General features: G+C 27.6%; 1 protein-coding gene across 1 annotated transcript in view; it reads right to left on the bottom strand.

Annotated features, from left to right (window-relative positions):
* Nucleotides 1-21312, bottom strand: part of LOC129960738 (homeobox protein Nkx-2.2a-like) — a 38341-nt gene extending 17029 nt beyond the window's left edge. Inside the window, exon 1 of the mRNA XM_056074353.1 lies at nucleotides 20490-21312. Coding sequence (XP_055930328.1) covers nucleotides 20490-20706 — 217 coding nt within the window. The 5' untranslated portion in view covers nucleotides 20707-21312. The remainder of the gene's footprint in view (nucleotides 1-20489) is intronic.
* Nucleotides 21313-22898: the final 1586 nt, after the last annotated feature.

Raw genomic sequence — 22898 nt, 5'->3', positions numbered from 1 at the left:
CTCTAGATAAAATTTCCTCATTGCAATTCTATATATGCAATGAAGTGTGTTAATGCAATTTTTTGCATCAATTAATATAGTTTTTGATATTTACAATCAATACATCGATAACAAAGACAAGAACAATTAAATTTATAAGAACATCTGTTTAGCCAAGAGTAAAAGAATTTTTTTTAATCTTTAAATTAGATCTTTAAATTAAATTAAATTAATTACAATTAAAGTTAATTAATTAAAATTAAATTTAATTAAATTAATAAAAATTAAATTAATTTAATTTAATTAAATCTTTAAATTTGATAAAATATTAGGGTTTTAGCATCACTTTAATGATTTTTTTTCACATCATGACAAAAAATTAAAAACGGTTGCTTTTCTTAAAGAGTTAGGAGCTGTTATGTTGCCACGACTGTGAACTTTCTGTACATTTTAAAATCGTGTTTATTGAGAAGATAATTGAGACAGCATTTTGTAAATTAAAGGAAAGAAAGGATTAATAATAAAAATAAAACGGTTTATTAAAATGCCATCTTATAAACTTACTGCAAATTAGGAAATAATTTTTTTTTTAATTAAAAATATGAACTTCAAAACAAAATTTTTAAACCATGAAGCTCTGTTAATGAATTTTTCCCCCACGATATTAATAATGGCTTAAATTAAATTAATTGGTATTAAATATACTTTTAAAATGATGAAATATAATAAATAAACGAGACAAAAATGTGCTAAATTATGTATTACATAACTAAAGGGCCATGCCTTTCAGACACAAAAGAAAAGAAATCTGTCGAATTGTTTCAGCTTTCTTCCTTATATATTAGTTATGGTCTGACATGGAAAAATTATAATTAACTTGAAATACCGTACTTATTTCTTTTTATACAAAAAATGCACACACACACACATAAATATATATATTGACTTTCTGAAGTAAAGTATCCGGTATGAACTGCGTATTATTAGAAATAAGTAAAAAAGAGGATTATTAGTAATTTTTAGGTTCTCCCTGTATTATATATATATATATATATATATATATATATATATATATATATATATATATATATATATATATATATATATATATATATATATATATATATATATATATATATATATATATATATATATAGGAGGCGGGCCTCGCCCCTTGCTCCCTTTCGCTCACATTTCCCAATGTTGTTTTCGAATCATACATATTCTCAAGCTAGTGGGGTTTGCTGAAGGATTGATTCCCTCCCTTCAGACAACAAAAGTGAATGGAAACATACTGTTTTAAAAATACCATGAACAATAAAGCTCAATTTCAAAGAATAAAAATGAAAAGAAATATTTTAAAGTTAATTAAAGTTAAAAAGTAATTAATCTCATCATAATTTTTACATTTTTTGGCAGAAATGATGAATTAAAACATGAAATTAAAAAAAAAATTAAACAAATTAAATTTTTCTTAAAACCTTTAAATGATACTTACTTATATAATATTGCCTTTTGCTCTATTCTTTTTATAACTAAGAGCATCTTTAAAAACAATATTTTTAATGCTGCCTACTTTAGCCTGGATTATAATTTCAGTTCTAGATTTCCCTCTGAACGCTTGTGAAAAATTGCATTTCATCATTAATCATCAGACCAACTTTATCAAAACTCTGATCTAATGAGTTATTGATGATCATTGCGGTAGCTGGTCTCAATGCAAGTTACAATCTTTTCAATTTAAATAGCATCATTTTTAGAATCAGTAGTAATACGTGGTATATAAAGAATTGTGCCTTTTGTGTGACTCTCCGGCATCTTAACATGTAAAGCGTATCTCTAATTCTTTCTGACCACAAACCGAGAAGCATCGTTGGATGCCCCATTAAAAAAAAACAATGCAGGGTGTATTGCTTAAGCAGTCAGACGATTGCTAAACGAGATAATGAAAAATTTCCGTTACTCGAAGAAATAAACCCATTCGAAAGCTATTCATTATTTTTGTCACAAAAAGTATGTCTTACAGTAAAATTGACAAATAATATTGTTTCAAATTCATTTGCTATTAATTTGGAATTAATTAAATCTTTTCTTTTCCTTTTTTTGTCACTATTTCACGTCAAGCGCAACATAAATATTTGCTACTATGGAATAATAATTTTCGTTAAATATTACAATCAGTACTAGCAAAATAAACTTCAAAGGTTATGGATCAAGTGACAATCACAAAGAGAGTAAAACACAAAGAGAGTTATATATATATATATATATATATATATATATATATATATAACAATTAATAATTTATATGAAATTATAAAAATTATAATTAAATATATTTAAAATGTAATCAGTTTTAATTAGATAAAAGGTCTTAGAAATAATTCTCTTGCATAATATAAATAAATGTTCCTAGGTAGATTTGAGGCTAGATTACAGCAGATTTGTAACTGGATTTCGAGGTTATCAACGCGTTCTAAAGAATAAAGAGTATTTCAAACTATAATATGAAATTATTTATGAAAACCAATAGATTGTCGCAGTAAATCCAAGAATCTATCTGTTCAAAGTTACGATATGGAAATGTTCGAAGTGAGTTATAAATGCCTTAATTATACAAAGTTAAACTATATTAATGTTTAATGTTTTTAACTATCAAATTGTGATTATTTTAAAATCAAAGGTTTTCTTTTATATACAAGAATATACTTTTGTTGACTTGGAACAGAACAAAAAGTTTTAGCTTTTAATACCTGGTTTCACCTTTTTCTGTTGTTGTTGTTGCTTTGTTATCACAATTTTTCTTATTTCTGATGACTCGTAAAAGTTAATTGAATGATACATATCACATTTTAAAGTAATCTGATAAAGAGTGTTAATCTTAGTGTTCATTTTTCATACGTATTAAAATGTTTGATAACAAATCAAAAGTCTTAAAGTAATTTTTATCTATCATATAAACCATCAAGGAAAAACATCTTGTTGCTCAACACAATTTCTGTAATAATTACAGTTCTTTAAAGATTTTTTTTATTCTTTACTGTGTACTGTTTCTAGCATAAATTTTTAACATCAAAAATAATTTGTACAAATGAGTTGCATATATACTGCTACGTAGCGTTTTTCCAAATAAAATATTTACGATCAAATCAAAAGATTGATCTGGCATTTCAATTTCCAAAATAAATTTAGGGTAATTTCTTTATATCATTCTATTTTATATTTTTACTCGAAGCATCTTCAAAAGTTTTCATAAATTACATGAATCATTACGCAAACTTAGGTGAGTATCAATGTGTAAAACATAAAAAGGAAGTAACAAACAAACAAAAAACATTAGAAACATTCCGGAGCCTTTTCGAGCATAAATATTCTCAGTTGAGCATTAATGTGCCAAAAATTCTTCCATAACTTCAAGTGTACATTTAAATATACAAATAATGCAAACTAATAAAGGATAAATTAATAACCCAAAAAGCGAATTTCACTTTGACATGTTTATTTATAAATATTTAGCTAAATATTTTAGCTTGCAATAACTTTCAGAATTACAATGTAGTTAACCTAATTCGAGCTCATTAACAATTTGAAATCTTTTTTCGAACCTCATCTTTAATTTAATATTATAATATCATCTACGATTCGAATATATTTTGGTCAGTTCGAAATAAAACTAAAATTTCAAAAAAAAAAGTTTTATTTTTGATTTCTTTGAATCTTTAAAAAAAATTCTGATGTTCTTATAAACGTGAATGAATAATTTTATGAGAAACTACCCTGGTTCAAGAGGTTTCACTGCTTTTCTATATATCCAATCATTAAAAACAGTTTTTAAAAGTTTGCACCCTTTTTAAAAGAACCAAGATCCGAAGTGCACAGCCTGTTTTGAATTTTTATTGCCCGTTTGCTGTGTTTAAAATTCTATATATTATTTATTTACTAAAATTACTAAGTGAATTGCTATAATTATTTAAATATCATTAAATAATTTTAATAAGAATTATGGTCTTTAATATCAAATTTACTGTTTATATACTAAAAAAGAGAATTAAATGCATACTAAAATTAAACTTCAAAGCCATTTCTTTTGTATTTAAATATTGTTAGTTCTTTTTACTATCGTGGTTATTATGATAAAGCCTTGAGCTTCGAATTAGGCAAGTTTCACTCATTTTTTCTCGTAGAGGCATTCATTGTCATTCCTTTATTCCATCCCAAACTCATAAACACCAATCTCACTTGGATCTGGGGCGCATGGTTTAAGAAGCCCTGGGTGTAACTTAATCATTGAACAATCGCCACTCTCTATCGGGAAGAGCTCGAGTCGAAAACCGTGACCATTAAGCACAGAGGTCGCCCACTTGACTGCACCTGAACACAGCGTTTGATGCTGACAGTTGCAAAGAGGATTTGCATTCTTTATGTTTCGCGTCTTCGATATTGGATTGAGACTGGTGTTTGACATGAGTCATTCTTCAGTGGACATTTTAATTTAGGACGCAGGAAGCGGGCCCGCGGTAATCCCATCAGACCGCCCGGGGAGCCACGGATTCCCGCTACTCGTTAATGCCTTTTTAAGAGTACAAAGAACAGAATGATTGAGAATGATAAAATATTCCAATATGTTATGAGCTTTCCCAGTTTTGAAAAAAAAATTATTGGATTCTGGATAGATATTTACGATTTCGTGTCTGTAAAGTTACCCAATTCAAAATGTTCGTTTGTGAACGTGGAGGAAAGGAATTAGCTTCGTGGTAAAAGAAGTAGTTGGAAAGAGTAAATAGGTGTAAGGTGTTCATTTTAATATGATGTTTATTTACCTTGAGCTCATTCATCTTTCTTCATATTTCCTCATATTTAATGAACGTGGCATTTTAAAATCAGTATTTCACTCACTACAAAATATTTTCATATTTTTTACAACTTAATAATAGATTAATTGTTTAATTTTGTTTGATTTTGAATGAAACAAAATAAAAGGTACGTTATGGTAGAGAATTGGAAAAAATTAATTATATTACTTCATAATAATTGTAATAATTGTGAAATATATTAAAGACTACAATGCAGAAAAAAATACTGATGAAAAGGTTTAAAAAAATGGAAGATTAATTTCTTGTGAAATGCATATAAATCAGAATCAAATCATTAAATATGAGGCACTGAAAATTATATTATAAAAAAAATTAAATTGTAAGGAATATCTGAAATAAAATTCCTAAATATTCATTAAATCTGAAAATATATTATAAATGTGATTAAAATTCAAATTTGCTAGAAGTATTTTTATTTTAAACTTTTGATTTTTGTATTATTATCATATAAAATTAATACCTTTCCTTTTACTACACGCATTTAACAATTCGACCATCTCATTTGTAATATATTCGAAATAAATCTTTTAATAATTTTTAAAAGTATTTCATGAAATGGTAAGAAGCTTGAATCTTTCCTCAATTATGTTTGGTAAAATAAGGGTTTAATATGTGTTGGGTTTAGCAGAGTATGCAGATTCCTCAGGTCCTAAACCTTCACACATTATTATATTTCTGAAACAAAAATTATATGATAATTCAAAATTTCTAAATATTGTCATTACCTTATTAAATAGTTGAATTTTTACAAATGAATAAAATTTTACAATTACTAAATTCATTGAATCAGAAAAAAACTACTCATTTGAAATTATCAATTATATCGAAAATCTATACAAATAAACATACATTGTGCTGTATATTTGTCGCAGAAAGCTTTCTCAAATTTCTTCGAGAAAACAAGGTACATATAGGACGACTTGCACTTGTATCCATATTTCTAGGCTATATTTGAATAATATTTAAAGATTCATATTTTTAAGAAACTCATTTATTTTCTGTTTCCGTCGTTATTTCCTCTTATTGCAAATTTTATCCAAAAATATTTCTTTGACACTGATAACTTTTCTTAGTATTCGAATTATTTTTCCCCCAAACTTTTTTGAAATCTTTTCATAGTTTTTTTCAGTTTTTTCTTATGATTTCTTTAAAATATTAATAATAAATAAAAACTGCTACAGGTTATAAGAGTAATTCTTGAATTATTTAAAAGAAAATTAAATGATAAATATAAATATTATTTAAAAATAATTTGGAATAAATTAAATATTGTAATATGTGAAAAGGAAGGAATATTAAATATTCTTTAATAAGGAAAAATAAGGAATATTCTTTGATCCCTTCCCGGCGAATAATTTTTTTCTCTCTAAATGCATGTAAAAAATAAGGCAGAACCCTAAAATTAATATATATATATATATATATATATATATATATATATATATATATATATATATATATAAAGCCTTAATTTTTGATTAAAAATATACAAAAAAAAAGCTTGATTTTTTAAAAAATCTAGAATAAATACTTGCTTTGAATATTTTCACGATTATTCACCTTATTCATTATACATTTTCATTCCTGTTAAGATCCATTATTTAAAAAAAAAAAAAACTTTATATATGGATGACTAAATCTTTTCCCAAATACAAAATGTTAAAACGAAATAATTTCCGCTCACTTACTTTTCCATAGACATAATTTCAGTTTTTTTAAATGTCAAAAATAAAGCAGTTAGTACATAAATGTAAGCAGTTAGTAAATAATTCAATTAGTACATAAATGTAAGCAGTGATTCAAAAAAATGTTAATGAAAAATAGCCGTTGAGAGGAAAAAATACAATGTATTTTATGCTTCCGTAAATTCATGTTGGCTATCTGTGTTAAAGAGAACACAGCAATTGTAACGATGTTTGCCACTCCAGGTCAGAACAGTAGAGCATTGAAGGCAAAGGATAATAGTGTGTCTAGTGTTACAGAGGAAATGATGGACAATATACGTTGAAAAGTAAACTCTGGCCGTTCATTTAGCAACCAAAGAAATACGTGGTGAAATTTTCTAAGATAATTAGTCTTATTGAAAATTCAATTACGGAACTTATGTTTTACAAATATACTTATGTATTTATATCTAATAATATAGGAGGGAATAAATTTTTGTTATACAGGAGATGCTTTTATGTTATACTGTAGATTAAAATTTGCAAGCTTGCATACAAGTAGATGAAAAAAGTTGATATAAAGTAAAGCACCATTTGTATGTTCCTCAATTATAGGTCATTTCATCACAATCTTGTTTCATTCATAATTACGGTAATCATAAAATACTTCGTTATCACGCCAAAAAGCCTCTGTTTTACATCATTTTCTTGCATTCTAACGTTCGCAAATTTTTCACCTCAATCATCATTTCATCTTCTTATCAAAGATAAAACTTTTTCAAGGAAAGAGGAGTTACGGGGAAATTCCATCATCGTATTCCTTTTCATTTCCAAACAAAGGAACCAGAAAGTAGAGCACCTGGAAACATCCCTTGATTGGACAGTGGGGAGTAAGCAATCGAAGGATCAAGGTCACTTCGCAGACTGATTTCTCTGATAGGGATTCTATTTTCGAATTCCTATGTCATTGAATACTCACGTTTTTCCTTTTTTTATTTTGTTGTTCTTTTGTTTTTTAAAAACCCGAACCAAACCAAATGTGCCGAAAGTGTAAAGCACCTTCGTTTAAAAGTAAAACTGAAATCTGGCAAGAATATAAAATAACAAGAATAATAATTTAAAAAAACCAATGAATTTCCAGTTTTAGCTATGAAAAACTTTTCCCTGAGAAAAAAAAAAAAAAAAAAAAAAAAACTAGAGAAGTAGACAAGAGCTTCTAGAAACTTCCCATCGAAGGTATTCAGAATAGAAAAAGGTAAAATTTTTGAGGTAGAAGATAATTTAATTATATTTTTAACATAATATCACACGTAAAAATATTCGCAAATCGACTCAAGTTTAGAGAAAAATTAATTGAAATTGTATATCAAGGTTTCATTTCTTTCAGCTAGTTGGTTCTGTAAGTGCAATATGTTATTTTATGTCAAGTGGTGAAAGCAGAATTTAAAGATTTGCTAGCTACAAAAGTTGACGAAGTGTCAAAGACTGTCCAAGTGCAATTTATGAAAATCAGCTAATGGTAAAGTTGATAAAGGTATCTTTTTTTATCACCATTCTTGCTTGCAAGAATTTCTCCAATTGAAAGTGACAATTGATGATGGTAGTAGGAATTCTGAAGGTTGCACCACTTTTTAACTTGTCTACGCTGACGGAAGTGATAAGATGGTACTTTTATATCAGAGGAAGTTATAGTATCTAAAGTGATTTAAAAATGTTGAAACATTTTCAGTAATCTTTAAAGAAAATAAGGGATGGATGACTGTTAACATCTTTATTGAAACTGATAAAACATGAAACAAATCATAAAATTTTGTTCTTTATGGATCATTGTCCTACTTAACATCAAGATACTCTTTTTTTTTTTGGAAAGTGTTGAAAGGATTTTCTTTTCATAGAGCTGTAGAGGCAAACTTTAATACTTTGAATAAGAAAGTCAAAAAAAAAAAAAAAAAGAAAAAAAAAAAGGTAAAATTTGCGTTAAAGAAAGCTTTTTACTTCAACATGCACTTCAAAATATCTCAGCAGAAAGTACCTATGGAAAGATAAACGTACTTAAGCGAGGAATACTATCAACTTAAATCGGAATCAAGTGGAATCTTAAACAATAAAGAATTGTTCTGTTAAAAGACAAATAGATTAATGAGTTATCAACGAAAATGATGTTCCCGAATGAGATTATGAAGGTGTAAACATAAATGAAGATGTGTGGAATATCCTGAGAGCAGATATCATTTTCAAAGAGTACGTCATCTTAACAATATCATAATTTCGAAATAATACAGGACAAATGATTTGTAAAAGCCAGTTGTCTGGTGCTAATTTAAGCAATGACGACGAAGAAAGTGAGGATTTTTTTTTTTATTTCATCATCCTTTAAAGATGCAATGAACCCCATTAATAAAACTTCGAACTTCTTTTGTTTGTCCAAACGCTAATGAAAAAATATTCAATGAAATTAATTCGATTCATATTCCCCTAATTAATACACAGATGCAATATTAATTTTAATAAAGCCCCTGACCTAAGAATTAACTTAAAATTCTAATTAGATGACACATCTTATTGGTGAGATTTGTTATCATTTAAAATCCTGTAATAACATAAGACCACTTGTGAAATGTAAGCGTTTTTGTATGATCTTTGCATTTTAAATTAGTTAATGCTTTCATTTAACTGCTGATTTAAAATTAAAAATTCAGCAACTAAATTCATGAGTGAGTAATTCGATTCATGACTGTAAGAAAAAGGGTTAAACCCCTACCTGTTTGCACAGGAATTGTATAAAATAAAAAATACGTATTTCCTTAAAAAAAAATGCAAAAATTATTTCTTTTAAGCGAATTTGCATTAGAAGCATCAAATTTTTAATAACAAAAATTGTTTATGAGAGCTTCTTTTTACAGCAGTACCTTGAGAAAAGGATTAATAATACTTAACTTTGTTTCTACAATAATATGAATTAAATCGCTTAAATAACTTTTACACTTAACTTCTTGGTACCCGTATTCTTCTTCTTGTATGTTGCAATAGTATATAAAAAGAATTTCCTAAGTTTCTTAACTTCGACGTACTCTCTTATTTAAATATGTAGCGCATTTTGAGATTATATTCACTGTATAACGAATAGAATTCAGAATAGTTCCTCACTCCGATGGTAAATTTGCTTCTAAATGTATTACAGATCTTTTAATTTAGTGTTAAGAACCACATACCTGAATTTGTCTAGACTATTCCTTTTATGTATCATCGAAATCACACGCATAAAAATAACCATATACTGAATAGTATTCACTTTGACATATATCGTTTACAACTTTAAACTATGTTTGAATTTTTTAAGACCAAAATCAAATTTTATCCATTTAACTCGGTTTTTTTTTGTTGTTGTTTTGTTATCATGCATGCACAAAGCAGAGCAGACAAAACGCCGTCCTGTACCTAGTTCATACAATTATTGCAGCTATTCATTATTTGGGTGAATAAAGAGGTAGACAGAAATTCACACATGAACAATTCTAAAAATAAGGCCTAATCAGATATAAACTCCATTTTTTTTTAATTCAGATATATTATTTATCAAAATGGCACCAATGGTATTTTTCTATATACTCTCCTTTAATTTCTATGTACCATTTCCAGCTTATTTGCTATTGTATTTTTTGTTCCTGTTTTGATAAAAAGAATTGCAAACTTTATGCAAACTTTTTTACTTCTTCATTTAATGAAAATCTTTCCCCTCTTAATGCTTTTTTGGGGGGGAGGGAGGGAAGTCGAGACAAATAATAATTCGAAGGTATTATTCTATACACAAAAAAAGGTGCTCGAATGTTCCCTAATAAAGTTTTTTTTTTCTGTTGAAAAAAACATTTAAAATTCGAGACATCTATTTTCTGGTGATTTTGCGAAATTCCGTCGTATGTTAAACGATTAAATGCTCGTTTTCATAATTTAGGGTCATTTTATCAATAATTTTCTGAACTGTTAATCGTTGATAATCGAGAATAAGGTCACGAATGAGTCGAATTTTCACTCCTGTTACACTTTAAGACAATCGTAAGCGATGACCAGGTATCCTTTAAATAAATTATTATGGTATATAAAGCAACATATTAAAATACATAGCAATATATATTATCTGCCATTGTTAAAAAAATGATAAATAGTTTATTCTTGTTGTTCATTTATATGGGGGAGGTTAAATTGTAAAATCTATTAAAATCTGGAGGTCGGAATTTTCGGTGATTATAATTGTTTTCCCTTTTGTTATATCGGTTAGCTAACAATGAGAAAATCTATCTTATTTTCTTTTCTGGTTAAACTTAGGTACATATTGCCTAAAAATCATAAGGATTTTTCTTTATCAAAAGCTATGAATATAAAGGGGGAATTTCAATATGCAGGCTTACGATTTTCGAAATTTTTACACTTTAGGAAATTATTTTCATTCAAAAATATGTTTCAAGGGATGTGACATGCGTTTGATGGAAGCTATCTCTTTCTTAGAATAAAATGTATGTTCATCTACATCTGAGGAAAAAAAATTCATAAAAAATTCATCCATCATAAAATTTTATTTTTAAAAAAACCTTCAGTTGGAGTGTGCCATGTATCTTGACTTTATGAAAAGAATATTATGTTTTTCACTAGTCACTTCTTCCTCATTAATATCAAGTTCTTTTGTTGCGTTATTTAATTGAAGTCCATCGTTAAAACATGTACCACTTTCTAGCAATAATTGCGGGTATATTTATATTTTGCAATCTTAAATGGCGAGAAGTGGGAACATGCTACTGAAGACAGTTTAACGTCAAAGAGATAAGACAAATTACTTAATTCCAGGAGCTTCCATTAATGATATAGTCTTAACCATCTCTTGGATCACACGAAAATAACGATAAAGCTAGATTATATATAGATAATACAGAATATTGCAACAAACGAAAGATTTTTTTAAAAAAACCGTCATTCAAAACTCCCTTTTAATAGATTGTTTCCCCTTCGTAGCAAATGTTTCAACTCTAAATTTACATTTAAATAGCAATTTACTTTCTTACACAAGTGGCTTATTCTTTTTCAGACCTTTGTGATTTATCAATAATGTTTAAATTAGCCTTGGCGAAAAGGCACATATTTCCATTAAATTTTTTATATATAAATTTACTTTAAAATACAGATTTTTTGATGTTCTAAGAATTAGAGTCTTTCTATTTTATTTTCTACTTCTTTGTTAGTAATTTGATTTTTTAAAAATTAATTATGGAGCTGTTAAAATATTTTTTTCATAAGATCATGATGCTGTTCAAATACATGGAAACAATATTTATTTGAATTCGTCGATTAATTAATCATAAAATTAGTAAGATATTAGTAAGTATGTAAAATTAGTAAACTTAGTAAGTGTGGCATAGAGAGCACACAAGTGTGCAAATTTTAAAAATCTTCATGAGAAAATACGGTAAATAATAATTAAAAAACTAAATAAATCAAATTAAATATTAATCAAGTTAAATAAAAGTTTATAAAAATGTAATAGTAAAGAAATGGCTATTTATATTCTTGGGTAGAACTAAACCATCACATTTTTCTCTTAGAAGTTAATAGCATTTAGAAGTTACATTTCTCTTAGAATTTACATTTAATATTGTTTTTTTTTATCCCAAAGATGTTTATGCATAGCCATTCTATTATTTAAATGAACAAGAAAAAAAAAGGTGGGGGGGGGAGGATAATAGCCTTGAGATTAAAATTGGACTTCCGAATTGTCTGTTATAAGAAAGCCTTCATGGAATAAACTTTTTCTCTAAATACTATTTTCCTACAAAGAATACTATTTTGCAACATTGGCATTTAATGACAGAGGTTATTTTATCCGAGTGTTTTATTTGCCCAGCAAATATTGAAAGCTCAAGTTGTCACTTCTTATCCAGACAATTTCAAGTGGCGCTCTCGAGATGCGACCTTTACAAGGATGTTTATAGACATTATCGGACTCTTGAGAGGCATGTGCTGTTGTAGGCTGAACGTTCCGATAAGGAAACACTTAAGAATGAATGCGGCGCAGGTGATGAATCTTTGCTATTTCTGCGACAGGTGAAATTTTAACCGCAGAAGCTACTTGATTATATTATCATGTGCTCACGCATTTCAATTATTTAAAATTAATGCAAATAATTGGAATAAAAAACCATGTGCTTAATAACAGCATGCATTGCGACTATTGAGTTGAACCGATCCACGCATCTATTCAGCTATCGTTGTTGAGAAGTAAAGCAAATATGAATACTCGCAATTACTTCTCTTTTTAAGACATCTTTAACTGTGCATCGCGATATAAAACATTTTTGACATCTCAAAATATTTCATAGTGACATCATTCTTCAAAAGTTCTAAACAAGAATGATTAAGAAAGCCGCCTTGCCATAAAACATTTCAATAAAAATTACTAAATATGAATTTCAAATTGGGCATCTTTTAGTTATCTTTAACAGTTCTATTTCTTTCTCATCTTGCAGTTTGTGGTATCGATAAAGTTTTTCCTATAGAAATCAGGTAGTGATGGAAAAAGAAAATTTAGTATTTGTAATTTTGCGAAATCAAATAAGCCTTTTTTTTCTTCTTTCTTGTGTGTATATATGTGTACGAGTGCACTTTATTTGGGATAGAATGCATGCAAACTTTCTGCCGCATTCTGTAATTATTCACTAAAGCATGGTGATTTTTTAAGCTTCGCATACATTTCATTTCCTTTGCATATCAAAATGTTTTTATTACTGGTTTATTACTGTTTATTACTGGTTTAACAAAGATTTGAAGAAAAAAAAGTGTCCACATCATGTACGAAAATGGATATTAAATATTTAAATAATTTTTAATGTATTCTGTTAGATGCATATGTAACAACATTTAATATATATATATATATATATATATATATATATATATATAGTCAATTCTTAATTTTTGGCGAGTGTAGCTGTCAGTGTTTGCCCAAGAAAGTGTTCATGACGAGCTAGACATTTCAGTTCAAAGACTTAAGACAATATTTTGGCGAAGATATAAAAAAGTCTCTCTCATTTCTTCCTTGCTTCTTTCTTATTACAATTTCAGTTCTTTTTCCCCCCCTTTTTCCATAGCAATCTAACCATCATACATGAGTTAATACAATATATTAGAGAAGTGAAACTGATTGTCGAGTGATTTAAAATTTCAGCGGTTTAGCAAAGCGAAGGAAGGGGTGAGGGATTTTTCAGTATGGTTTCGTACATCCTAGCCTACATACATAGGGGGTGGGAGGGACTGCAGATAAAGCATTTCTATCTCCCCTTAGGAAAAACGAATTTTTAATACTGTTATTTGTTTCATTGAAATTTTTCAGAGACGTTAAAAGTAATCCTCGCACTTAAAGCATATCATCGAAATGACTTATCATAGTTGCGCAACAGCTCAAATTATGAAAAATGACTCTCATTCGTTTTCAGCTGAAATTAGTAATAACATTAATTTATTTGAAGATAGCTATTTTTTAAGTTAACTTAATTATAGATAACATAGATGTTAGAATATAATTATAGGTATATGTGTAGATACACAATGACGGAAGACAGATTTGATCTAGACAACTATGTTTAAACTATTATAACGTTTTCTGATTGCTGGTTCAATATTGTTCAAAATGAATTATTTTTTAATGATCTTGTTATATGTAGAATTATTTTATTCAAATCTATATGACTATCTCACATTGACTATCGACAGGAATCTTTGCTTTTACAGGGATTTTTCCAAAATGATTTTAAAAGACAGAAGATGCATTCCCATGATTTTTCTAAAAAAAAAATTCAGACACACATAAAAAAATGAACCAAATTCCACATAAATGAAATTTCGGTAGGTTTTAGATGAAAAAAGAATTTAGTTCCGATTTTGGAACAGAATCTTTAGCTGCTGCGTATTTAAAAGAAATATCCATTAAGAAAAAGGTATGTGTACCAAAGGCAGACAAAAACATTCAAATAGGTTGAAAATTTTTTACTTGTATATTTTATTATTTAAGTCATTCTTTCTGGCAAATAATTTATTCTGTCTTTAAGGTAGAAGTTTTTAGTTACTTAATTTTTTTAATTCTCACAGTCCTTTATATAAGTTCATTGTATTATCCGAAATATATTCGTTGTATAATATCCAAATTTCGCCTTTGATTCTTTAAACATCAATGATTAATCAATCAATGTTCGTTTTATGGCCATTTTTCTGGTTCAAGAAAAACCAACAATTATAGAGAACTGATAGAAAGGGCCGAGTTGTTCAAATAATAACAACTTAAATATTTCTTGTAGAGTAACATAAATTTCATCATCAGAAATACATAAAAAAGCAATTATAATATTTATTTTTAATAATTAACATATTTTAACTTTAAATGTTACACTAAATAATATATTTTTCTGGCATCCTAAAAATGAGCTTTTTATAGTTAGAACAATATTTGCTTTATAAATTTCATTAGAAAATTATCATTTCGAATATATGATGTATTATTTGATTCTTAAAATATATTTTATAGCAAGATAAATAAGATTTGTGCATTTAGTGCGTAAGATATCATTAAGTACATAAAAGATTTTTATGTACTTAAATTTTAAGATTTTTGTATATTAACTTTTGCAATTAACCTCAAAAATAGATTTATTATTAACTCTTATACCTTAATAAATGGATTTATTTAATAAGATACACTAAATTACATATTCGATTAATACTTAAAAATGTATAAAATATGTCTATAAAATCAAATAATTTTATTACAGCGCTTGAGAAATGTGTATATGCTTGCAATTTCAATTAGTAATGTTTACAAATTTCGAACTTTGCTATAAAATTTCGTTATAAATTTTATAGAGGCTTTCCGAACAGTTTATAGTTCTAATCAAATAAAATACGAAAAAAAGAAATTATTTCATTATTTTATTTATGCCTATCTACGACATTTATTGCGAACAAGTAATAAAAAATGTTAAAATTAAATTCCATAACATACTTCCATAACTATCCATCAATCACAAAATATTAGCTTTAATTACAATTTTAAAACTCGCCATGTTGTCTGCCTGTATAAGATTCATTAATTTTTTGTATGTATTAAATTAATTAATATTACATGTATTAAACCCATTAACACAAATGAAGTCAACGCTATAGTTGACAAAATTAAAATATTAAGTCATTGAAATCAAGTCATAGAGTTAATGGGATTCTTTTTTTTTTTTTTTTTTTTTTTTTTAATTTTTCATATGCATTTATTCTCAAGTGCAGCGATTTAGTTAATCTGACACTGATACAATTTATCACTAACACTTTTAAATTCGGCATAATTTGATATTCTTTTGATGATAATTAAGTTAATTAGAATGTAGGTTGTAGAAATTGCATTAAATTTTCGCGTGGGAGTTAAATTTAGTTAATTGGTGACATTATGCAAGGGCTACGTACTGTTCGCTTTCAAATTATTGTTTCCATGCTATTCGCGTTTTTGCTTCTTTGAAACTACAAGCAAGAACAAATGTTTTAAGTTTAAAATTAGTTTTTTTTTTGTACTATTAACATATTTGATTTTGGCTCTCTCAGATTACGATGAAATTATCTTACAAAGGGCTTTATAATGTTCTTTTTTTTTTCTTTTCTAAATTCAAGATTTCAAAAGTAAATTCCATCAAAACCAATTTCCGGGTTCCTGAATGTTTGTATTCTTACATCTTACTTTTTGAAAACATACGCGCTTTGCGTCTTTAAATTATTCCGCAGAAATATTCTGGTTGAAATTTGATGCCGAAATTCTAGAAATCGGAAAAAGGAAAACATAATACGATCATTTAGTATATTCTATGAGAATAAATTGGCCATGATAAATTTTCAAAATTTATATCGATCTGAAATCATACGGAAATTGAAATTGATCACGATAAGTAAATTTTTTAAAATCATGAATATAAACTGATTTTTCAGTATCAAAAGAGAAAAAATTATGCATCTAACATGAAATTAAGTTTTTATTTACTTATAATTTTTCTAAATCCAGAAGCGGTTACTTAAATTAATTTAAGAGATTAGAGGCCGATTTTAGCAAAATATTTAATGATCTATTATTATTATAATCATTTTCAATCTTGTTTATATATATATATATATATATATATATATATATATATATATATATATATATATATATATATATATATTTGGAAATCTTTGAAATTAAGTGTAGTAATGTTTATAGTGTAAATGCTTGAATGTCTTATAATTTATCTATCTGTGAATGCAATTAAATAGCTTTTTTTGCTAAGCCTTATATAAGATAACTACTTCACAGATTCAAAGGAAATTTAGTATGTATATTCCTTAGCTGCTAGAAGAGTTAACTCCACTATTAAAAAGTCGTCACACCACTCTAAAAGCGGTAAAATGGGGTTTAAACGTTTTCTTTTTCAGCTATAATTTTAGAACGCAACACTGGACAAAAATTATTTTTAAACCATCTTAGTATTCGAGAAATATACTTTTTAATAACTCCAAATCCTTTTGGCACAGTTTTTATATATATTTTTAAATCATAAATTTTGTAGCAATCTTTTTTGTCTAAATATTAGATTTTTCCCATTATTTTTAATCACATTTAACCCTTACGTACTTTTTCTAACCTTAAAGCCAAGCTGCTGTCTTCGGATATGTTCATGTTTGCTTTTACTATGTATAATTAAGCACCTATTTATATACTTTCGCAGAAATGTACCTTTAAACAGTGTTTTTTAAAGCTGTTAAATTTTCTTTCTTTTTTTTTTACCTAATTTTATCTCATATTTTAGATTTTTAAATTTATAATGTTCCCATCTCTTGTATTGTATTTTTCTAATAGTTATTTTTTTAACCGTGAACTTATAATGATACTACGAATGATATTTTACTTAATGTAAAGAATATTTTAAATTTCATTAAATTTTATTTTATTGGCTACATGTTAGTAAGAAAATGATAGAATTTTGTCTTCATCTTCAATTTTTTTGCTTGGAAATACCGAAGTATGGTTTTAAGATTTTTATTTAATTTTTCAAGCAACTGTTTCTCTTCAAAAAATAAGGCATAGGTAAGTTGGTAACAGATTCGATGAATAAGATTTTGTTTCTCTTTCAAAATTCTTTAGTTTTTATTGCACTGTTATATATTTAATGCAAAGTTACACTTTTTAAAATGCTTCTGTTCAACGTTCAGTTTTTAGCTTTATAATTTTTAACTGCAAATTCTTGCCCCGTTTTTAACTTTATAATACAAAGAATTCAGTCCTTTCCTACAAACCATTACTGCCATATCCTTAAATTTAATTTTGACTTCATCTGATTATTCTGTTTCACTACTCATTTTGAAAAAATTAATAAGAAATATGCTTCCCAAAAGCTTGTATCCAACGTAATTCATATAACGACCCTTACAAGTAAAAGCTAAAGGGAGCATGTTTATATTCGTCACAAGTATCCCATTTCAAATAGATAACCGTACGACTTCCTACATCTTCAGTTTCCATTTCATTTTGTTTTGACAATAACTTTCCAATAAAAATATGAAAAGGAATCTTAATGTTTTAATATCAATGTAGAAATTCCATCCTCGAAGCAATTTTTTTTTTTTTTTTTTTACTCATATCGGAAAAATATTGAAATATAATGTAGTATGCCGGAATAGTCCAGAGTAGTGATTAACTGAGTGTTATTAATTAGGGTATATGATTTTGAAATTTTTTAATAAGAAATTGGAAACGGGAACTCGAATGAGGAAATGAGAATTCCTCAGAATTGCTCCTGAGAATTAAGTTGAAAATGAGAATTCAGGAAGGGCACTTTGAAGAATCTTATAAATGTTACCAAAAAACATTAAAGGATGTCAAAATTCTAGTCTGAAACATGATTGCATGATAATGTATTAGGTTTGACGGATTTATTCATACAATTTCTAATTTATTTTTATTTCATTTTTTAAACTGACTCGTAATTATATAACAATGGGAATAGGACAAAAATGTGTATTTAATGCCACTGTATGCAGCGTATTTAAGTCTAATGTACTAAAATAATGACATGTCTAATTACAAAATATATTTAAAATGTTTTGAAAAAAATTATTAAAGTTCAAAACAGCTACGTATAGAAATAAAATTTATATCACTAGAAAGGTATTTTTTAATTAAAAAAATATATAAATGATTTTTATAACAGATATGTTTAGAAAAATTTAGGAAAAGCTTTAAAACTAATTAAGTTAAATTCTTAAATAAAAACCATTTATAATTTTTACAACATTTCTAATTGATCACTTACTTCTTGAGAAATAATAGTTTGTCAAATTTTATAACTTTAAGTTTAACGATTTTATCTGCAGCGTTTTTTTGCAAAAAATTTTAATTATTCAAGTAGCAATTTACAGGTAGAATCCCATTAAAATTATCAAGTTAAAACAAATAGCTCGCTTTCTGTAAAAAGGCGAATCTGTCAATTGTTCTAAATTCTTTTTCATTAAGGAAACTAAATGACATTTAATTATTTCCATTACTTTATATTAAAAGACTAAGTACAAATATAATTTTTTTGAAAAGTTGAGTAAGTCTCAAAGTATGAAATTTTTAAAATAGAATATCAGAAAATTTAATTTTGAATCTGAATTTTAAACTAAAATTGGACAATGAAGTAAAAATTATAGCTCAATTAAAATTTCTTCGCAAAAATCTTTATATTTCATTTAAAAATCGTTATTAATATATTTAATCTGTAAACAAATTAAACTTAAAATAGTAGTAGCGGTTTATATCTGAATAACTATAATTTTACTGCCTCATAATGTAGGTTTAAATTATTTGAAAATTAAAAAGGAAAATTTTTTCAGACTGTCCGTAATCGTGAAATTAATAATTAAAAATTTCAATAAATTGTGATTAAAATATCGTCTGCTCAAAATTAAAAAAACTAAAAAATAATAAGTGCATAATATTTTTTTTCGGACAAAATTTAAGGAGAGTAAATGCAGTTGAATGAATAAAATTAATCATCTTGAATTATGGGTTTATTGAGTTATTAATTATTGAATTTAATTCACATTTAAACTATTTGCGGCATTAAATTCTTATATAAATACAAGAGAGTTTCTACATATTAATCTAATTCGTCACTCCTAGACTTCCAATTTCACACAAATTTATATTTTGTGTGTTTACAAAACATTTCTTTCTTAAGATTTAAATTTTTTTTTAAAAAAAAATTAGAATTTCACGGCTTTTTTCTTTTTACTTCTTAGGACACACCTACTAATTTATTTATAAAAAAATGAAATATTTGGTTATGAAATGTATCAGATTTTAGGATGAGAAAGATCCGAGGTCGACAAATAAATTCATACAGTACAGAAATAGAATTTTATCGGCATTATATATGAATAAAATAGGAAAAAAAGAGTCGAAAAATAATTTCATATATTTGGTTTAATTTTCAAACTCAAGCTATTAAAAATATTTGGATTAAATCATTCAGTAAAAATAGTTTGTTCCTGTAGATCATCGTTAATAAAAGAAGAAAAAAAAAAAGAAATATGTTTAAAAAAACAAAGAAAAGAAAGCAATTTATATTTATTATCTGTTCTGAATTCTGTTATGTTTTTTACTCTTTTACATAGAATATTTTTTAAAGTTAGTCTTTTAGAAACCCGGTTTTCATCACATTTATAGTATCAATAATAAGAATATAAATATTATATGGCCATACGTATCGTCACCAAGTTTGTATTTCCTCTTCAGAATGATAGAAAATATAACAAAATTCAAAATTTATGCTTCTTTTTTTTAAATTAAATAAATGGTTGATTTATACATTCTGTCCCTTAAATAAGTAAATAAATCTGAGTTTTTACTGAAAAATGCAAAAATGACAGAGATACTTACGCAGTGCGGCATACGCAGGAATGATCTCTGAGGCCAGCCATCTGGAGTAGGTGACATCGGGGCACAAACCTCCGTAGCAAAAGGCAGGCAAAGTGACGTCGGAGAGATCAAGGGCCCGAGGCACTGGGCTAGTCCTTCGTTCGGCCTTCTGCTCGGGAAGTTCCAGTATGTCCCGCACGCTGAAGCCGCTTGATTTGGTGGTAGCCGTCATGGTCATCGGGGTATTAGACGAGGATGGCTAATGCACTTTTACCATCTTCTGAAGAAATTTTGTTGGTTGATTGGGGACACACAGTCTACGTTTGGGTATTAGACAAAGATGGCTAATGCACTTTTACAATCGTCTGAATTGGTTGATTAAGGGCACACTCTACGTTTGGGAATTAGACAAGGATGGTTAATGCACTTTTATTGTCTTCTGAAGAAATGTACTGGTTGATTGGGAACACAGAGTCACAGTTGCAACGGTAAATGTTTTTTTTTTTTCCCCTTCGCTCCAAGTACTTTTCTCCTTACTTCAAAGAATTCTATAAAGGGATCCGCTTGAATGATGGATAGTATCCTAAATACTGGCACTAAAGTGCAGATAGATTTGTCTTTTTAAATACAGCTTATGGCAAATATATTGAAGTAAGGGGACGATGATTCTTAGAAAAAGTTCCGTATCTTGACTAAGGTGTATTGAATTTATTGTATCCACAGCCACTGGTCCAGATAATATTATGTCAGCTTTCTTAGTTATTTACAACGTAAGTTTTCTAAAACTAAAAATTTCACTTTGATGTTCAAGTTAAATTAACAATTCTGATGATTCCGTGTTAAGAATTATATTAAAGAAATAATATAATATAATAATTCTCTTAATAAAGGAATATTTTATAGAAAGAATCGATTCCTAACATGAAAGTTAATAATACTTCAAGTAAGAAGCATATTTTCTTGCAAATGATCACAGGAATTACACAAACATTTGGCAATATTTTCCTGTTTCTTTAAAAATGAGAAAGGTTACAAAAAAGTATTTACCATCCGCTAATTCAGAAAAGAAGCGAAAACTTTTCTCCCTTTCTTGAGACAAGGATACTTAGTCTTCAAACAAAACAACTTCCGTAAAATTGCGTTCTTGTTTAGCAGTCCATTTCTAAGACAAAAACTCCATTTAATGTATTTTCTCTTTCATTTCCATTGTTAATCAATATAAAATAAATTGCCCTATTAGTTCGCTTCTGCAAAACTTTTCCTTCCTTTATTCCACTTGTTTAAGAACACATCTCACTTTCTTCCAAACACTTCAAGATCTAAAATCTCACTTCATATCAATGGACAGATTCCTGGACATTGATAATTCCTCCGTAGATAACAGATTAAACTTCTAGAGATAAGCCATCTGAGGCTTATCTATGGTGAATGCATTACAAGTATTTTGCTTCACAGTGTTTGTTAACAAACAATGGTTGCAGCCACTTTTACGTGCTCTGTCCGGGAAAGCGAAGAACCCAAGAAAAGCGGCCGGACTCCGGACTTTGGGCGGGCAGGATAAAAGTCACGCAGACTATCTATCCGCGCATGGGCGTTTGTATTTTCCCACCCTCGTGATGTACGGAACCACCCCTTCAGGAGAGAGGGGGGCGCCGGTGTATTTACACCTTCCCCCTATTGGAGAAGGAGAAAGGAGGGGTGGAAAGAAACCCCCTTAGTCCCCCCTCGTTGCCATTCGATCGTTGTTTGTTTGTTTGCTCGCTCGAATGTTTTGTAGAGGCAAGTGATGCAGTGAAAGGAGTTGCTGACAGGTTGCGGGAGTGATATCGTTTGGTGGAAGTGAGGGGGTGGAGGTGGGAAGTGATTCGATTTGGGGTGGAGGAAAAGGGACGGGACGATTGAGTAGGTTGACTCTTTTCAGGTTAGTGTTTTACGAAGGGGTTTAGCTTCGTGTTTTGTTGGTTAGTCTATACAATTGATTGACAAATAATGGTAAAAGTGAGTTATAGATTAATATCAATCAAAGAATTTTCAGTCGCAAACTCTGATTATTTATGTTGTATTACTCAGAATTAAAATCGTCAGATTTTGCTTAGTAAGATATATTACAGAGTTTTGTTAATATTTTTAATTTAATTCCTTCTTTCTTTACATGTTTTCAGAATAATTTACTTATTTTTGAGTAATTCCTGATGATATTTTTTTTTTTAATTCATTCAACTGATGAGAGAGGGCCAGAGAGAACAAAATTTTCTCTGTAGCAGATATTTATTCGTGTGCCTTCAACTTTTATCGAGAACTTTTGAAAAAAATTGAGTAATAATTGAAAAATAATTTAACTGAAACTAAAGAATATCTAACAGGAAATTACTGTGTTTTGCAAACTTTTATCCTAATAGAAGATTCGATTTAGAGTAGTTTTATTGATTA

The sequence above is a fragment of the Argiope bruennichi genome, chromosome 2, assembly GCF_947563725.1.
Source record: "Argiope bruennichi chromosome 2, qqArgBrue1.1, whole genome shotgun sequence".
Lineage (NCBI taxonomy): Eukaryota > Metazoa > Arthropoda > Arachnida > Araneae > Araneidae > Argiope > Argiope bruennichi.
This window is presented reverse-complemented; position numbering and strand designations above follow the sequence as displayed.